This window comes from Mchenga conophoros, linkage group LG14 (assembly GCF_057382185.1).
Source record: "Mchenga conophoros isolate Kocher_MC1m ecotype Shallow Benthic linkage group LG14, M_conophoros_male_GT1.1, whole genome shotgun sequence".
NCBI lineage: Eukaryota > Metazoa > Chordata > Actinopteri > Cichliformes > Cichlidae > Mchenga > Mchenga conophoros.
Genome location: NC_140539.1, coordinates 3,524,757 through 3,544,632, shown reverse-complemented (window position 1 = coordinate 3,544,632; position 19,876 = coordinate 3,524,757). Strand labels below are relative to the sequence as shown.

Genomic DNA, 19,876 nt, shown 5'->3' with positions numbered 1-19,876 from the left:
TGTAGAGAAACAATGCTTAGCGATCCAATGGGCAAGTTTCTAGAGCTCCACTGCTGGGCACATTATGTTGAGCATGATTAAGCATGTGTATATATACAGAAAGTGTGTCAAACAAAGAACTGTGTACAAACCACAGGCTGACACTCATCCTTAGTGGAAGAACTTGTAGTTGCTGCAGCTACAATCTGTTTTAATGAGGTTTAGCTATTACTGTGATGCCTTATTTGATGCCAGCAGCCCTGTAAAGAGAAAGAAAACTAAAATCTCTACTATTTAGCTATTGACAATATGGTAGTTTCATCAAAGTAATTCTGAAAAATTAACTTTAGCAAGTAACTGTCACTTCACTATGGAGGGACCAAGGCTAGCTATTTCTTTCTCTTTTGCCTCAGCAATTGTCATCATCTCTGATTCCTGTTCCATAATTCCTAATTTCATTTTACAAATGTCATGGTGAATTTTAACTGAATTAGCTTTTTTACTTGAAATTCATAATCTGTTATTACTTGGTCAAAAACAATTTATAATTTATCGTCAATTTATATACCTTTAAAAAATAGAGTCAGTTCGGCTTGATTTCCTGATTAAGAATATTGAGAATATCTATGGAATATCAAGGAACTGTTGAATTTGCCCTTTTTTAATGAAAACAATTTCTGATGTGCAAAACATGGTGTGAAAACCCTCAACATTTATAAGTTTCCACACCAATATAGTGCAAGACTTGGCTTAATGACTTTAGCTCCAGCAACTACCGCTATAGGACACTGTCACACTCACTCCTCTTCTCTTGTCCCTGACTTCCAGCTCCCACCCCCGAGCCCAGATTCATTACAAGCTGTGGCCAGGGTATTAAGATACGGCTGCATTAACAAAGTTGTCTCTGTATCTTAATTGAATCTACCCCCGCCAGAGCCGAATCTGGATTATGTTTACCTGAAATATAAGCGGCTCGGCAGACAGAACACGGCCCCACTGATAAAACACTGGGTCTCCCCCCCACCCCCTTCCCCAATCCTAATCCCCAACTGTAATTTGTTCCTCAGTGGCTGTAGCTGCAGCGATGGCAACACCTGATTGGAATTCATTCCAAGAACAGGGAAAGCATCTACAGGTAAGTTCATCTATTAAACAGTGAAGGAACATCTGAGTGCACAGGAGGTTCACATGCATGAGTACAGATCTGGCTTTATCAGCCAACTTTAAACAATATTCAATCCTCTGCTTGCCTTTTGCTGTTTTAAATATCTCTGACAGGTTGATTTGGGTGGGATTTTGGATCTGGGGACCCTACTGGCTTAATGACATGGATGAGGTGGGGACATGCCTGGATGCCAAAGTGAATTTCATAATTTTCCAAAGAACAAAGATTAGGAAGAAAGCACAGGTCATGGTCAAAAGAAATCAAAGTTCAAATTTCCATGTGACCTGTAGGTCCAAGGTTACCTGATTACTGTTACAAAGCTGATGGAGGCACTTTGCTTCAGGTTCAATAATAAAACAGGCAGTTCAGTTTAATTGAATGCTTAGCAAATACAGTGTTGGGGAGTAATGGAATACATGTACCGCCGTTACGTATTTAAAATACAAAATATGAGTAACTGTATTCCGTTACAGTTACCGTTTAAAAAGGTGGTATTTAGAATACAGTTACTTTGTTGAAATAAATGGATTACACGGCGGTACTTTCCTGTTTCATATTGTCGCGGGTCAGGACGGTTTGGGTTTTGTTTGACAGCTACGTTCTTTTGTTCCAGGCGGCAGCGTTACGGTTGCCATGGTTACAGGGCGACGCTCTCTCTCTCTCTCTCTCTCTCTCTGCGACTGTGTGTTTCCTGGGTGAGAGAGCGCCTTTTTGTTGTTGTTGTTGTTGTGCTAAGCTAACAGGCAGAATGCTACAAGCATAGCTCTAAAGAATGTAGCATCATGGGCAGTGTAGTCCGTGTTGCAGGGAGAATGGACTGCCATACACATTATGTGTCTGTGAGCACGAGGAGGGAGAATAGGGGAGTGGAAAACTACGAGTTGTCATCGAGCAAAAACGGGAGCTGGAAGCATGTAAATATAATAATAACCACTGCAGCCAAGAAGAGTGCCTGACGAGCCCAGCTGTAAGTAAGCTATTAAGACTCGACTGTACACTGTGTTCGTGTTTTCCTCCGAAAACAATAAGTTCAGTTGGAGCAGCCTTTCAACGCCTCTCTCTGTGTCTCGCAATAAAAGTTGACCCAGACAACAAAGTAAAGCTATTTTTCGGCTATGAGCCGACAGGGACCCCGCCGTATTAGTCAGAGGTCCCTTTACTACAGTTCGGAGTCGCGGACCTTCAGTAATAGTAATAAATCACAGCAATAGTACATTCACGTTGTTGTAAAAAGCATTATAATATATTAAGTAATCCAAAGTATTCAGAATACGTTACTGTCATTGAGTAACGTAACTGAATACGTTACAGAATACATTTTGGGGCATGTATTCTGTATTCTGTAATGGAATACATTTTAAAAGTAACCTTCCCAACACTGAGCAAATATCACTAATTATACTAACTGATATTTGAAAACTCCATAATTATTTAATGAAAATGTAAGTAAGTATATAACTCCTAATGTTTCATAGCAATAACGATGGAAAAAAGATACATTTCATCCTGTAGCTTTCCGTATCATTACTATACTTGACCACCAAGTGTTAAGTTTGCATGTTTTTCCCACTGGTTCCCTCCAGGTAGTGCGTCTTCCTCACACAACCAAAAGACATGCCGGGCATTAGGTTAACTGATGTTTCTAAACTGGCCATAGGTGTGAACCTCCGTGTGAATGGTTATCTTTCTCTCTGCATTAGAGAGGGTGATGTCATGCAGTATGAAACATTTCCTGTGTTTGTCCTTGTGGCAGCAGAGGTGAATCAGTTGTCAGAGAAGGTCCTCCACTGCCTGTCCAGTGAAATGTGCAGAGGATGGTTAGGATTATCCATGATGGGTAATGGTTTGTTTAGTGGCTTTTTCTTTAATGCAGCTTCAGTAGTGTCTAGTTTGCTGGAACTGTCTTCCTAATCAGTTTATTCAGCCTGTTGATGTCACTCTCACTCTTCAGGAAGACTTAGCATGGGATTAGGCTTCTAAGTGATGTTGCTATCCTCTTTACATGGCCAACTCAAACCATGGCTTCCCCGAGTGTCCAAATTAGGAAAACCTTAAATATTTATTTATTTATTTAAGTATCATCAACTATCTGTTTGTTATTTATTTAATTATGTTTAGGATAAAGTGTTACCAGGTGTTCTTCAAATGATGGAGTAAGCAAATCCAGCTTTGTTTATACTGATGGCCAGCCTGTGAGATGATACAGGTATGTCAGGCATGGGAGACAAAAGAGGTTGCTTTAGGAAAATAGAACGCTTATTTAAAATGAAACCTCAGTGTTCTCAGTGTGGGTAAAGTTCACCCTCTGGCATTTTTAGGTATAAATAATATTTTCTTTTTTAAAGTTTGGATTTATCTGGGCAGTTTTTTTTAACAACACTTTTAAGGAATTCTCAAAGACGTGAAACGATGATCAAATTATTATTTTCAATTTTTACCCAATTCATATTTTATATGAAAAAAGACACTTTTGAAATTTTGGAACTCAATAATTATGTTAACAACAAAACTGAGAAATAGCATGTCGAGACCAGACAAGGGTACATTTTATTCTGGGATTGGCACTCCACACCCCAGTTCAACACACACATACATAATCTGGCTGGAGACCAAAAGGCTACAGTGACTAATTTTCTATGTGTGTCTGTGAAGGATAGACAGGCCAACACTAGGGGAGGTCCCACATGAGGGATGGGCCTAGATGGAGTTTGTAGGTAGAAGGGTTAGATCTGTTGCCTTTTTGTCCTTCACATCGCACTCTCTCCACCCGACCCTTTTACTTTTACTTTCCTTAGTTCCTCCCACCATACACTTGATCCTTTCTACCTTAGGTGAAGAGCAGGGCACTGCCAACACTCTAGCCCTCAGCAACCCATGTAACATCACAAACTATGGTAAATGGTAAATGGTGCTCTGCCAGAGTACTCAAAGTGCTCTATAGCGCAGTAGGTGACCTGAGCTACAGCCACCCCTTAACACATCAGTGGGATCGGTATGCATTTTGTTATGCTTGTTCAATACAGTATATTAGTTTTGCTGCGATTCTACTTTTGCATTTGTACTCTGCCTGTTGTCATCTGCAAATACACTTCGGCAGGGAGAAAGGCCAAGAAAATTTACTCCAACATGTGTACACACAATAGTGAGCTGTAGGGGCCACTTCGACAGATGCCTCACTCTAGACCTTCCACGGACAAGAAAACAGGTGCTGGAGGCTACACACACACACACACACACACAAACAGTACTTTAGCCACACTCTCTTATCTCCTGCAGAAGGGCTTAAGATGGAAAGCTTGCTGTACAGTAATTACCACCTACCCCCACCCCCTGCTTACCGCTTCCAAACTTTGCCATCTTTCCTTTTGGTGACTGTCCCCCGATGGAATATTATCATCCTCTCCCATGTTTGGGTTCATCCCTCTACCTATCTCCTCCCACCTCTTGCTGGCCAGGAAGGAGACAACTGTACTGCTATGTCATAGACTGAGAGCAAGAAGCCCCCCACCCCTCCGGGGTTTTCATGGTGAGTCGGGCTCAGTCGGCATGCACTCGACGGGATGCAGCCTCTCCTTGGGTGACAACACAACATTCTCTGTGAACCCGCCCACCCCTCCACTTTGCTGCTATGGCTCCCATTCCCCCCATCCCAAAACAGATGCTCAGGACGAAGGCGGGCGCCATTCAGGGGGGACATGGGTTAATTGGGGTAGTAGTGGGGGTTAATTTCAATTAAAACTTCAACTAATGGAGGTCAAGGAAGCGTCTGCAAACACCTGATTAAAACAAATGGTCCTGCCAGTCAAAACTTTATCTTGGTCAGCCTCCGGCAGAGTGTCCTAAAGAGAGAAAGAAAGAACAAAAAAGGGGGAGCAGGCAGAAGGAGAGAGAATGACTAATTGGGGGGCACTGCTTATGCAGACACATACACATAGACACACAGCCTCTCTGCAGATATCACGCGTTTTTCTCTATGTCTGGCTAAATGTGTTTATTACAGTTCAAATATAGGAATTTTTGAAATCTGATGATGATATTTTTCTAATAAAGTCTGCTGATATGATACCTGGTAAAACCTCTTTATGCCAATTTATTTAGTGATGAAACCTGTGATAAAAACACGGAACTGTCAACTGCTGCATTAAACAAAGGATTTACACATCTCATAATGATATTGTTAACATTTTGGTTTGTGGAAAAAGTTTACAAATAGCATAATGTCTCATGACACTTGTGGTTGAGAATTGGTAAAGGATCATATAAATCCAGTGGGCTGAGTGGACGTGGTCAAGAAATTTCATGAGTGTAAATCTGACATTCAAAGTTAAGACTAATCCAGACAGTGTCTGAAGTATTGCACATCATTTGAAATTGAAGGAGAGTGTTGATAACATTTAAAAAAAAGTTTCATTTCCATTCCTGGGAATTTTGGGGGATTCAGTATCTTCTACACTTCAACATGGCAGTAATGCTGCAGCTGCTGGAAGTCCAAATAACCAACCTCCTGGAAAGCAGAGTGTGGTCTGCTCTACCACTATAGAAACTGCCACCCTGTATATATCTTAAAAATCACGTATATATCAAGAGTAAATGAGAACTCTAGCTTAGGGAAGTAACAGAAGGAAAACCTGGGTGTCAGCAGATATGTTGAAGTTAATTTTGGCTTCATTTAATTTATAGTCTAGATTGGTCTAGTTGAACTTGGTTGAAGTTAACTCGAAACAGTTTGGACTCTTTGTGTACAACCTGTGAATGTCTTACTTTCTGGTTTTTGTCACAGTATTGTTCTTTTTTCCCCTCTAGTCTCTACATTGATGTAACAGAACGAGTGTTCGAAAATGAGCAACATTTTTGCTCAAACTGAAACAACTGGGATTCATGCAGAGTTTTCTTTGCTTCACATCTCCAGTGCACATGTGTTTCTCACAACTTCACAGCATAGGGACGACCACTGTTTCAACCAATTAATCAAACTTATTATGAGAAGCTCATATCAGAAGTGAACTATATCAATATGTAACTAAATATAACAGCCCTATCAATGCGTCCATCCAAAATGTGGATTGTATTTCATTCTAAGAGTGAATGAACAGCAATTGGCAGTTTTCAGTGGGGCGGGTTGAGTCGTGGTCCTCACTGTAGCAAGGCTTGCTGTGCCACCCTGCTGCCAACCTGCTCTGCCAGCAGCTTTTGACATCTGGCTCTGGGCCTCAGGGAGAATGCAGGGGATGCGGCCCCCTGCTGCGGTTAAATATGGTGCAGGGTTACACCACACATCCCTTATCACTTAGCCGCTGTCTGGCAGCTAACACCACCACTTTCCCCAGATGATTCATATTAACACTTCTTCATATTTATACAGTAGCCACAAGCTTCTTTTAGTGACAAGTTAGTTTCTTTTTGTGTTATTAGTTTTAGAAATTGGAGACTGTGCTTTATAGCCAGGAAACTGTGAAAAAAAAATACACATATATATATAGATATATGTATATGTATGTATATATATGTCCTGCTGGTTGTAAGATACCAACCGGGCATAAGAGGATAATAAGACAGCCAAAGGAGGAGATAGGAGAGAGGAGCCAATGACATCAAATAAAGGAAGCTCTTTACCATGCATGGAGGGTTTTATGGATCAAGCTTAGCAATTGAAAAGCATAGCAATACCATTTTGGTTGGCAAAAGTAAATATATAAGAATGCTCATTCAATTTAAATAATGCAACCAAATTATACAACAAAGGAATTTTAGAGAATGTACAATATAAAGAAGTATCCGAGATGAAAAGATGATAAATGGGACTAACGTGTCTGCAGGGTCACAAGCGTTCTACTGACTATTACACAGCCTTCAGTACTTGTTCAATTTTTTATATCACACTGACATCAGAGCAGTGTTTTGTCACCATCTCTGCCCCTCTATGTTTGTGTTACTGCTTTCCAGTTGTGACTGGGGGTAATGATTGGTGAGCCATAGATCCGGGATCCCATCAGTTAAAACTACTCACAGTGACAGATCTCCTAAGAGAAACAGAGAGAAAGAAGAGCTGCTGTTTCCATCTTTAGTATCCCTCTAATAGTCTCATAGTTACCACACCCCCTATCCCTTTTTTCCTGCTTTCTGTCACTTGCACCTAATTCCTGTCGTTTTCCTGTATTCTGTGATTTTCTACCTTGTTTCTGTCTCCCTGCATTATCCCCAGCTCTGGAGTTTAATACTAGCAAGAGACAACTACAAGTTTATTATCAGGAAAGCACAAGCCAGCCCTCTTTGTAGCTGTGGGTATCTGACACATCACAACGCCCTGCTATTGAATCACAGTCACTTCTGGTGGTAAACACACATAAAAAAAGAACTTTCAAAATATATTTTTTTAGTTTATAAGATTTGGATAAAAAATTTTAAAAAGTCAAATAATACATAAGCTTCTCTTTTAATGTCTAATATATTAAACTCATATCACAATGAAGGGCTTAGACTGAAATTAAACGACCAATGTTTAACAATAGATGCAATTTGTCACTGAAAATCTGACAAGTGATATTCCTCAGAGTATAAAACTAATGCAATGAATGTACTCATGTATATATTCTCTAGTTCATTGATCAAAATGCTGAACTATAGTTTCTCTAAAGACTCAAAGGAGGGGAGCAGAAACTGTGCTGAAAGGGGAAAATAGAGGTAAGCAGACTAAGTTGATGTCTCACCATGACACTTAGAGCCATCCTCTGTCAACGACAGTGGGGAAATAATTATTTGATCTCCTGCTGAATTTGTCAGTTGAGTCACTTACAAAGAAATCAGCAGTCTCTACTTTTCATGGTAGTTACATTTTAATGGAGAGACCAAATATCAATCCAGACAATTATCTCACATAGCATCCCAACTGTTCAGATAACGCCAAACTTTGAAAAAGGAAATAGTATTTATACCTAAAACTGTCATAGCGTAAACTTTTCCCACACTGAGAACATCTGGGCTTCAGGTGCTATCATTTAAATAAACATTCTGTTTTTCTAAAGCAACCACTTTTGTCTACTCCCGTGCCTGACATGCCTATATCACCTCATAGCACTTTATCATAAACATAATTAATTAAACAGATACAATTTTGGGGGATATTACTTAGTGCTGTCAAGAGATTAAAAAAAAATAGAGATTAATTAATTATGATTTTTAATTAATTGATCTAATTAATCTCTTTTTTAATCTCACCTAAAAATAGCTGAGGAAAGCCCTCAACTTATTGTGGCAGACCAAAAGACTGATATAACAAAGAAAGTGACTTTATAAAGTCATTTATTGTTTAACAAACGTTAAACAGATGCAACCATTTACATACTGTTGTATTCTTTTGTAAAATAAGTGGAAAAATAAATACAAATAAAATCAAATAAATTAAGTGCTGCAAGTTAGCACATCAGAGTTGCTCTTTTCTGAGCAATACAGCACTGAAATTCCTCTGCTTCAGATAATGAAAAATAAAACTGACATTGCAGTGCTGCAAGTTAGCACATCAAAGTATTCTTCCATCACAAAAAAAAGTGCTGAACATCAAGCAATCTATTCTAGTAGGCTACAAATGACACAGCAGCTATGCTGACCACATGTGTCTCATTTCTTCTTCCTCAGCCAGTCGCTAAGACACACCAGCCTGGTAACATTTTCTGGAAGCAAGGCTGCCCTTTTCTTTTGCACTATGTGGCCTGCAAGGCTAAAGAGTCTCTCACAGGGTACAGAGGTAGCTGGGGAGGCCAGGTACTTTTGTGCTAGGACTGACAGCTTTTCATAGACTCCTGAGTGAGCATACCACCACTGCAGGGGACAGTCATCAATACTGATGCTGGGTTCTGCTCTGTAGCGCTGCAGCTCTCCAGACTCAATTCCATCTTCTGAGTCAGAGTCAGACCCCAGAAGGAGTTCGCTCCTCCTCTTCTTCTGAGCTGGTCCATCATCCTCTGTGGAGGGCTGGAGACTATCTGCTCTTCTGGGCTCTGCTGCCTGGAGCATATTCTCCAGAATGGTCCACACCTGAATGAATGAATGAATGAATGAATGAATGAATGATTGTGATTAAAACTAAGTGCTTTTTTTTTTTATTATTTAATCTTGTAAAGAACTTTGTGTTCCATATAATAAATAAAAGTTTGATTTGATAATGAATTGGACTCATTAGTCCAGCTTAACCTTATTGTCCTACCTGTTCCCTCTTTTCTCTTGGAAGACATTTCAAATCCTTAAACCGTGGATCCAATGCTGTGGCCACCTCGAACCATATCTCGTTGCCATTAGCTCGTCGTGCTGCCAGATCCTTCTGGAAGGCATTCTTGAACTTCACCACGTAGGCAGGATCATCATCAGTAATGTCCATGACACGGTACAGATGGCGAAAAGCAGGCAGCACTACAGAGCAAGAGACGTAGGCCTCACCACCCAGCAGCTCTGTCACATACCTGCAGAGGTGGAGAGGTTTGCTAAATAAACCTAGCTGGATTCATTTAAATCAAAGTGTAACTGATTTCCAATTTAATTGTCCTTAAAAGTTCCTTGTTATGTTCATTAATTTTGATTTTACACATGTAACAGTAGTTTATATAATTAAAATGGGAAGGTGTTTATTTGAACTTACTTGCATGGTTCAAGCAGGAGCTCCAGCCTCTGCAGTTTCGCCCACTCAGCTTCGGTTGGCAAGACCAACCTGTGGTTCTGTTGGTCCAACGTAGCCTGGACAGCCTCTCGGTTACATAGGAGGCGTGAGACCATTGCGAGAGTCGAGTTCCACCTGGTGGGTACATCCTGTATAAGTTGATCGCTCTTCTTTCCGAGTGCTACTTGTTGTTGGTTAAGTTCTGTGGTACTCGCAGGGCTTTGTTTAAAATGACCAACAATCTTGCGGCACTTTGCCAGTACACCGACAAAACCACTGCTATCGAGACATACCGTGATGGTCCTCTGGAGAATGTGAGCATTGCAGGCGATGTGCTCATATGGAAGTGCTCTCATAGCAGCCAGCATGTTTGCTGCGCTGTCTGTGCCAATGGTGGATATCTTGTTTTCAATACCCCAGTCATTTGCTACCTTGAGGAACTGTTCGGCGCATTTATCAGCAAAGTGCCTGGTTTCTGTTCTCATGACGGTCAGTGCAAATGAGTTGAGGTTCCACTCACTATCAATAAAGTGTCCAGTCACCCCAAAATAGCTGTGGTTGCCAGCTGAGGTCCAGTGATCTCCGGTTATAGCAACACAGTTGGGAGAATCCTCCGCCAAAATCTCAAGTTTGTTTTTCTTTTCGCCGTCGTACATTTTGCTGATTTTGGTCGTTACTGTAGTCCTGCACGGCGGCTTGTATGACGGGTCATTGGACGCAATTTGCAACACCTCTGTCAATCCTTCGTCCTCTACTATATTTATCGGCCTACAGTTCATCGCTATCCACTTGGCAATAACATTAGTCAGCCTGTCGGTCGCAGACTTGCTCATACGAGGGGTATTCTCTAGTTTTGTTTGGCGAAAAGCTTTGCTCTGGCTTGCTATATTGCTAACGTCTTCACTGCTAGCTGTTGCTGCACTCGCGGCTGGGTGCTTTGCGTTGAGGTGATAGGCCAAACTTGAGCTGCTTCGGTGGTAAGCAAACTCCTTCTTACACTCTAGGCAGACCACTTTACCTTTGTCAATGGTGCCGTCGGGGCGTTTATGAAATACAAATTTCCCGTTCATTGGGCCAACAACTCTCAGATGCGCCTCCATATCCACACTGTAAGCTAATCACCACTTCTCACCTTGACCTCACGACGTGACTCCACCCCCAACAAGTCAAGCACAAGGAGCCCAGCACATAAAAACGGATTTTATAACATAGCAACTCTCATACAAAATCAATGACGTCAAGAGATTAAAAATTAGATTAACGAGATTAAAAAACATAACGCGCTAAATAGCATTGTAATTAATTAATCGCAATTAACGCGATAATTTGACACCCCTAATATTACTATCAAGCAAGCATGAAATAATACATTCTAATAAGAACGTGTGTAAAGTAATAATGTGTGCTATTTTAGTTTTTGGTGTAAAATAACTGCTTTAGCATTTACATATTTTTATCATACTGTAATTGTCATGGGTCTTTGACCCATCATTTTGATTTGCGATCTTTTATTCTTAGTTAGTTATAATTGTTTGTTTGCTGTGTCTTCCTTGTCTGTTCCCTAATCATGTCTCTGTTTATTCTCCCTTTGTCTTTGTCAAGTCTGTATTTCTCAGTCTCAGTGTTAGTTTTGCTTCCCCTGCCGGTTGCCTGACTGTGTTCCATCTCCCTAAATAGGTCATGTGTGTATTTAAGTCCTCAGTTCCCTCTCTTCTTTTTCATGTTGTGATCATTGCAGCTCTCTACCTGGTCAATGCCCCATAATTCCCCCTTGTCAACATAGTCCGGCCCACCAGTCACTCAGCCGTCTGGCATTCTGGAGGCATCTGCTGCCTGAGCCTGCCAATGTGGGATTTCCAGAGTCTGCATCACCTGTGACTAGCACTGCCTCATCTCAGTTTGCTTTTTCTGCATCAGCCAGTTCAAAGACTATGACTTCTACTTGTAAGTCAGTGGAGATAGATATTAAGACTGGGAAGTTTATGTAAAGACTGACTTAAAAAAGCCTGAGAGTGGTGTTTCTGAGCTGAAGAATAAAAATGATGGATTTTCTTGTTGTGCATCAGAGTCGGCAGCTGATCGTGCTTAATATTGTGTTTCTGAGTTGTTGGGGACTGGATCTTTGTGTGGTTTTTCTGAACTGGCTGATTTGAGAGCCGTTTTTTGTGGGCCAGCTTTCCCTGAGACAGCTTGTGTTTCTCTGCCAGTTCAGTCACAAGCTATGAACTATGCTTCTGAGCTGGACACTGCAAGAACTGTTTACTTGTCACAGCCAGTGTGTTTAAAAACTACACCCATGCCTGTTCCTCGGGTATGGGTGGCTGGCATCTATAGGTCCCTGCACCTTTCCTGGCTTCCAGGTTGAGGACGGCTGAGGCCAAGTTTATCCCTGCACATGTACTTGTTCCTCGGGTGTGGATGGTGTTCGGTTGAACCCTGCGCTCATCATAGTTCTCAGAGTGAAGGCAGATAGGATCCAACCTGTCCCTGCCTGTGCCAGTTCCAAGGGTGGGGGTGGTTAGGGTCAAGCCTGTTCCTTCACCAGTTCCTGTTCCCAGGGAGAGAGTGGCCGGCGTATCAGTCATTAGTGAAGCCCTCTGTGTGCCGTGCATGGTCCGGTGCAGCTGTTTGGCCTGATCAGCCAGTCTCCAGAAAAAAAAACATTGAAAATATACCATTCATAGCTGATATTAAACCAAAACTCTGAACAAAATCTACTCCAAGCCATGTTATGTGTTCAGTGTAAGTTGCCATGATAGGCTGTATGGCAGGCAGGCAGGAATGGTGGACCCAAAATGCAGGACTCTTGGAGACGGGACTTAAAGTCAAAATGCAGCTTTTATTGCTGGAAAAACTCTTCATGAAAATAAACGCTTACAAAAACCTCAAAGGTGAAACTAACACGAGACAAACACACAGCAAGAAGAGGGTAGCAAACATTAACGACATGACAGAGAGCAAAGGCAAAGACAGGGCTGAAATACACAGTGGAGTAATCAGGGAATAGGAAACAGGAGGGAGACATAGCTGGGAGAAACTAGGGCTAATGAGACAGGGGGAAGTAAAACTAAATACACTGACATAAGACATGGACCTTCAAAGTAAAACAGGAAACAAGAAACAAATCACAGAGACGCAGACTGAAGTAAACCTACACTAAACATGAGGGCACAAAAAACAAACCTAAGAACTAAACTCATAACCAGGACCAAACTGAAACCTAGAATAATAATCAGAACAGCACAACTAAAGAATCAGAACATAAAGCAAAGTACAGAAGAATACCAAAACACAAGAAACTGAACATGTTGGGTCAAAATGACCCAGAACCGTGACAATTATAATGAATTGGAAAGCAAAAGGGAAGGTGTCTTTGTGATACTGAAAACTTTGACGTCAAGCTCAACATACCTCACTAATCCATAAAACTTCATGGTTACACCCATAGGCTTGAACCAAAACAGCATTTTGCGACAGGAAGTTATTTACACTGTTACAGTGAGATATGACACTGACACCAATGTTATCCAAAAGCATTGTAGTGATGATTATGAGTTTTTGTTTTTTTTATGTGTCATGAATTTTATTTTACTACAATTTGTCAATCCCTTTGTAAGACTCCACTGGAAATGAAACTGGCATTAATAAAATCAAAGTATTTATAATACCTAGCCATTTACAGTATCAAGAGCAACAATGTGCCCTCTAATAAGCACAGATAATATATTTTAGCTTTTAGCATTGCATGTATGTTTTGAATGTAATTCGAAGCTCATAATGAGTATTTGTCACTCTATTCTCTGTATCGGTGTTCTTTGTCTACTGCCACATTTTAATCTTTGCCTCACTCCTTGGTTTACAATCTTCAGTCTCCTCTACCCTCGCTCACCTTTACCTTTCCTCCTTGTCAAACCCAACACCCATGCAACACAGCTTAGACTCCTATTCTACACTGATTCCCACCCACGATAGTGTTGCTAATCCTGACTGGGACTGCTCCAGTACACCCACCATCGTTTCACGTCTCCAACCTGACAGAATGGAGACGATGAGCCTGAAATCTGCTCTGTGGTGGAGGTTTTATCTGGCTCTCTCTCTGTGTGTGTGTGTGTGTGTGTGTGTGTGTGTGTGTGTGTGTGGGTGTGTGGGTGGGTGGGTGGGACGGCATGTATTTATAAACCTATCTGCCCATCCAAGTTTAATCTGTTAGATGCCAGCTGATACAGTAGGACAGGGTGGGCTCACCTCCTTTCATGCCTACCTGCTCACACAGTGCCAGACTGTCCTCCCTGCAGAGATTTTGCCCTTCGATCTCTCCATGCCTGAGCACAGGTAACACTCAGTGTGCATTGACACCCCTCTCTCCCTGCATTTCTCAGAGCTCAGACTAAGTGTGGCTACGTATGTCTGAGTGTGTGTGTGTTACCGGCAACTTTGTTTCAAGGAGGAATATCTCCCATTTCTTCTCGCAAGTGGTTATGTTGTCATGTTTGTGTGCTCTGATCAGACAGTGCATCATTTAAATATTATATTAAGAACTTATTTGCCCTATGTCTCATAAGCAGGACTAAAAACAGCTTTCTTGATATCACCCACTTTTGTACATGCCAGATGTGCAGGGGCTTGTGCTTCCATGATGGCTTCTCTTCTTGCTCTTCTTGTTTGTTGGATTTCTGCTGCTTGAGGTATTCACTAAGCACATGGTCAGTTGTGTCCATCTTCCGGACAAACTCACGCATCCTTATTTTTTCATCCTTAATAGTGGTCCTGACACTCACTAGTCCTCAGCCTCCTTCCTTGGGTTTACCATATAGTCTCAGGGTGTTGGCAATTTTAACATGTTTGAATTTGAAAATGTGCACTCCCCCCACCACAGCTTCCATGTATGTATTACTTTCAACAATATGCATCTAAAATCCATTTTTTCATGAATGATATTTATCGCTGTATTTACAAAATGGTATGAGTCATTTGAACATAAGAACTTTCAGTATTAATTATTCACTATTAATCCGCCCAAGTTGGTCAGTCAGCTATCTGGTCTTTAAGTCTGACGTCACTAGCCGTGTCTGGGCTCAAACTCCGCTGCAGGTCCGTAAATCAAACGATCACTGTGGCATCACTGAGAGTTGAAAAACTATCTAAATTCTTTCATCTGTAATAAAATGATCAGCGTTCTGCTCTACTAGGTGTAACAATTGAGTTTATCATCCAGGCATCCATGAAAACGGAATTTATGACATTTAACGGAGTTAGAAATTAGCAGCAAGTTAGCTCGCTAGCTCCCATCTAAATACAATATAGCATGTCCTGACTGCAGGGTTTTGGAAACAAATTCAAACGTACAGCTCTGTTATCACTTCCAACATAAATGAAGACAGAAAACTAAACAGCAGTGACGTTTGTAGGGTTACTGAAGTTTGACTAGCTGGTATATAATGATGTGCTACATGACCGCTAGCGACACAGCTATGTGAACACAATATAAACACGCTAACTTTTTTCCACTTGATAAAAGTTAACGTGAGGATTCTCGGTGGTCAGGAACAAATTTAATCTCATGTAAAACCAAACTTCGGCCAGGAGAACAATAATTCATCCACAAGGATGAATAGGGTTAGTCATTCATATAGTGCTGCATGGGCTGGGCTGTACCTACATCGTAAGGTTTTAAAAACTGAGCTTTAAAATATTAGTAGTAATAAAAGCAGAGGGAGGTCAACAGTGATCACTGACTGTTTTTAGGAGCTTTTTGAGATTAAATAGAAGAAAATACAAAGCATTTAACATGTTAACAACATAAAACCCATATTAAACGCAGACTACTTTAGGCCCGGAAGCAGGATTCGTCACGTCATCACTTAAAGACCGGATAGGGAAAAAAGAAAAATAAGCAATTCGTTCATAGCTGCGATGGCCGAGTGGTTAAGGCGTTGGACTTGAAATCCAATGGGGTCTCCCCGCGCAGGTTCGAACCCTGCTCGCAGCGGTATGCTCTCTTTGGGCAGGGATAGCTCAGTAGGTAGAGTGGTTGCCCCATGATCGGAAGGTCGGGGGTTCGATTCCCCTTAACAGCTACCCTGAGGTACCCCTGAGCAAGGTACCGTCCCTACACACTGCTCCCCGGGCGCCCAATGGCTGCCCACTGCTTCACTGAGTGAATGGGTTAAATGCAGAGAGCAATTTCCCCACGGGGCTCAATAAAAGTACAATAATGTACACACTTTCATATCTGCTTTTCCAGTTTGGCCAAAATGACTTCACAACTTGCAATATCCCAAATGAAAAAAGAAAAATATCCCTCATTACACTTCACTCCATAGTGCTTCAGGCTGATAAAGTTAACTGACCATGACACGTAGCTGCTAAACGATACCACTGATGCATTCACTTATTGGGGCATCTCTTTTTTTCATCATGATTCAAATTCTCTTTTGCATCCCCCTCTCCTCACCTGTTGAATGATTCTCTCCTTATTGATCATCTACTTGATATGTCATGCTCATTTCACTCCAAATTTGAAACCATGTCTCTCAGGTATCCCCCTCTCAGATGAGAAATCAGTCAGCCAGAGGGGATGGAGTTTCTATGCACTACTCATGTATGTATTTTCACTGAAGTCTCATTGCAGTATAGTTTATTACCCAAATCTGTATTTTAGTAAATAATGTTCACTTCCAGGGCATCACGGTGACATGGTGGTTAGCACTGTCGCCTCATAGCAAGAAGATCCTGAGTTTGACTCCAGGGCCTTTTTGTGTGGAGTGTACATCTTCTCCCCGTGTTTCCGTGACTTCTCTCTGGGTACTCTGGCTTCCTCCCACAGTCCAAAGACTTGTAATTAGTGGGGTTAGGTTAATTGGTGATTCTAAATTGCCCACAGGTGTGAATGTGAGTGTGAATGGTTGTCTGCCTCTGTGTTAGAGACAGATTGGCGACCTGTCCAGGGTGTACCCTGCCTCTCCTGTGGTAGCTGGGATAGACTCCAGCCCACCCACAACCATGATAAGGATAAGTGGAAGAGAATGGATGGATGGGTGTTCACTTCCTTTACATGATCTATCCATTTTGAAATGAAACTTAAGACCCATCCAAGTGTAACAGTTGAACTTGTCAGACAAGACATTTTTTCACTCTTCTATTGTCAATTGCAATTGTAACCTCAGTTTCCTGGTATGGTTTTTCTGCTGCTATAGCCCATCTGTTTCAACGTCATATGACTGTTTGATTAAAAAGATCAGCAGCAACCTAATTAAGTGGCGTTACATGATAGTAACCCAAAACATACCTCCAAAGCAAGAAAACAGTGTTTAAAGTTGATACACATTGAGGTCATGGAATGGCCTAGCCGGTCTCCACACTTCAATCCTTTAGGTTGGAGTGACCAAGTGGCAGCCAATCTAAAGGATTCAGAGGGTTTCTGTACACAGGAGAGGGTCAAAATCCCTCATGAGATGTGTGCAAACCTGATGACCAACTACAAGAGATGTCTTACCACTGTGCCTGCAAACAAGGGGTTTTCCCACCAAGTACACCATGTCATGTTTTACTTGGGGATTAAATACTTATTTCACTCACTTATCAGGATTTCAATTCAGTCAAAGTCTATTCCCCGTTTCAATCAAACCACAGCTAAGGATGGTTTCTGAAAAAAATTCATTGTTGACAGTTCCATGCCAAAACCACCATATAATTAAGTGATTGTGGCCTACTGAGTGAGCACTATCACACCTGATAACAACTGATAATTCAATAAGGGGAGATAAGGTACAGGATGAATAACTATTCCCTCTTAACATCTAGATCGAAGTGGTGCACAAATGACATAATCACAGTGATTTAAAGAACAGGGAACAGAGACTGGCTTTGAAAACATGAGGATATGTGTTACTGTGTTACCATTATAATAATAATGGATTGCATTTATATAGCACTTCTCGAGACCCTCAAAGCGCATTACAATTACACTATTCATCTCTCACATTCACACACTAGTGGAGGCAGCTACAGTTGTAGCCACAGCTGCCCTGGGGCAGACTGACAGAAGCGAGGCTGCTATATCGCGCCATCGGCCCCTCTGGCCAAGACCAGTAGGCGGTAGGTGAAGTGTCTTGCCCAAGGACACAACGACCGAGACTGTCCGAGCCAGGGCTCAAACCAGCAACCTTTCAATTACAAGACGAACTGCCAACTCTTGGGCCACGATCGTCCCCATTATGACAACAGAACTGAGCCACAGACATGGAAAATGTAGTTGACAAAAAGAAAAACACAAAAAGATTACCTCCAATACAGGACTGCTGCCAGATATTAGAACACAGACCTACTGTGTTTAATTTACAATAAACCATAATCCATCTATTGGGCCAATATAATTTAAAGCTCATGTACTACTTTTAGCTCTCAAATTAGTGCTCAGGTCTTTCAAAAGTGTTTGTGAGGTGATGATTTTAATAAAAAAATAATATAAATCTATTTTATTTAAATGTTTTTATATTTGTATATCATTCTGCATTTCAGACTATCATTCAACCACCACCTCCCCATCTCTGCCACTACCAGCTATTTTTATTTTATTTGTATTTTATTTTATTTGTATTTTATTGCTGTTTTTGCAGCTCTTATATTGGATTGCAACATGTTGAATTTGACAGACTTTTTCAAACCCAAAGGAATTTGTCTTTTCATGGGATCAAATTGAGGATCTTTTGTTTAATAGGTGAGTATGTACACCACTATCCTATTGAGTCACTAGTATAAGCCGCATGTCACTGGAGAGTGGCATTAGTCGAACATCCCTTCGGCGGATATCAGCTACTCACAAATGGCACCCTTGCAAACTCCAGCTACTGCAGCATCTCAGCGAGGATGACCCAGATCGGCGCACAGAATTTGCAGAATGGGCAAATCAAAAATTGGAACAGGACCCTCAGTTCACGCAGAAGATTTTGTTCAGTGATGAGGCAAACTTTTATGTGAATGGTGAAGTTAACAAACAAAACCACCGCTAATGGTCTGACACTAACCCACATTGGATGGATCCCTCCAAGACTGTTGGAACAACAAAAGTGATGGTTTGGTGTGGTATATGGGGTACAACGATAGTGGGTCCATTCTTCATCAATGGAAACCTCAAGGCCACTGGATATTTGAAATTGCTAGATGATGATGTGTTTCCCTCTTTATGCACTGAAGCTGGCACGTTCCCTGAGTTTTTCCAGCAAGATGGTGCACCACCGCATTATGGGTGCCAGGTCCAAGCATTCCTAGATGAACAGTTTCCTGGAAAGTGGACTGGTCGTCGTGGGCCAGTTGAATGGCCCCCAAGGTCTCCCGATCTGACCCCCTTAGACTTTTATCTTTGGGGTCATCTGAAGGCAATTGTCTGTGGTGTGAAGATGCAAGATGTGCAGCACCTGAAACTACGGATACTGGATGCCTGTGCTGGCATTTCTCCTGTGGTGTTGCTATTAGTGTGTGAAGAGTGGGAGAAGAGGGTTGCATTGGCAATCCAACACAATGGGCAGCACATTGAACACATTTTATAAGTGGTCAGAAACTTGTAAATAACTCATGAAATAATAAAGTTACGTTGAAACCAAGCACACCATTGTTGTTCTTGTGACATTACCAATAAGTTTGATGACCCTCTTCCTATTGAAAAAACAGAAGTTGTATCCAAGATGGCCGACTTCTAAATGGCCACCATGGTCACCACCTATCTTGAGAAGTTTGCCCCCTCACATATACTAATGTGCCACAAACAGGACTTTAATATCACCAACCATTCCCATGTTATTACACTGTATCCATATAAATGGCCCACCCTGTAGATAGTTACTCCACTTTGAAAAACATCAGTTCCAGTATTGGGAGTTTTTAGCTGTTGCTTTAAATGCAGAAAATGTCAGACACTTTGGAATTTCAGTCTAACTATGTTGGTGTCACCAGCTTACACGAACACAGGTATCTGCATGTGTGTGTTTTTGTGTGCAGCTCAGCTTCCTATGGAGCTTCTCTCCATTCCCACAGTGCCTTGCTCAGTGTAGTCTGTCCTGGCCATCTGCCACACAGGGCAGCAAGCT

At 41.5% G+C, this 19,876-nt stretch overlaps 1 protein-coding gene and 1 non-coding gene across 2 annotated transcripts; one reads left to right on the top strand and one right to left on the bottom strand.

Moving 5' to 3' along the window:
• Positions 1-8,426: 8,426 nt before the first annotated feature.
• On the bottom strand, positions 8,427-11,122 carry LOC146559097 (E3 SUMO-protein ligase ZBED1-like). The gene is made up of 3 exons (XM_085244961.1): positions 9,774-11,122; positions 9,345-9,597; positions 8,427-9,175 (listed from the first exon to the last, which is right to left on the bottom strand). Exons 1-3 carry the CDS (start codon positions 10,889-10,891, stop codon positions 8,759-8,761), a joined length of 1,788 nt encoding a protein of 595 aa, XP_085101087.1. The 5' UTR covers positions 10,892-11,122; the 3' UTR covers positions 8,427-8,758.
• A 4,576-nt stretch (positions 11,123-15,698) lies between these two features.
• Positions 15,699-15,780, top strand: trnas-uga (transfer RNA serine (anticodon UGA)). Its single transcript has one exon. It is a non-coding gene; the product is annotated as a tRNA-Ser (tRNA).
• Positions 15,781-19,876: the final 4,096 nt, after the last annotated feature.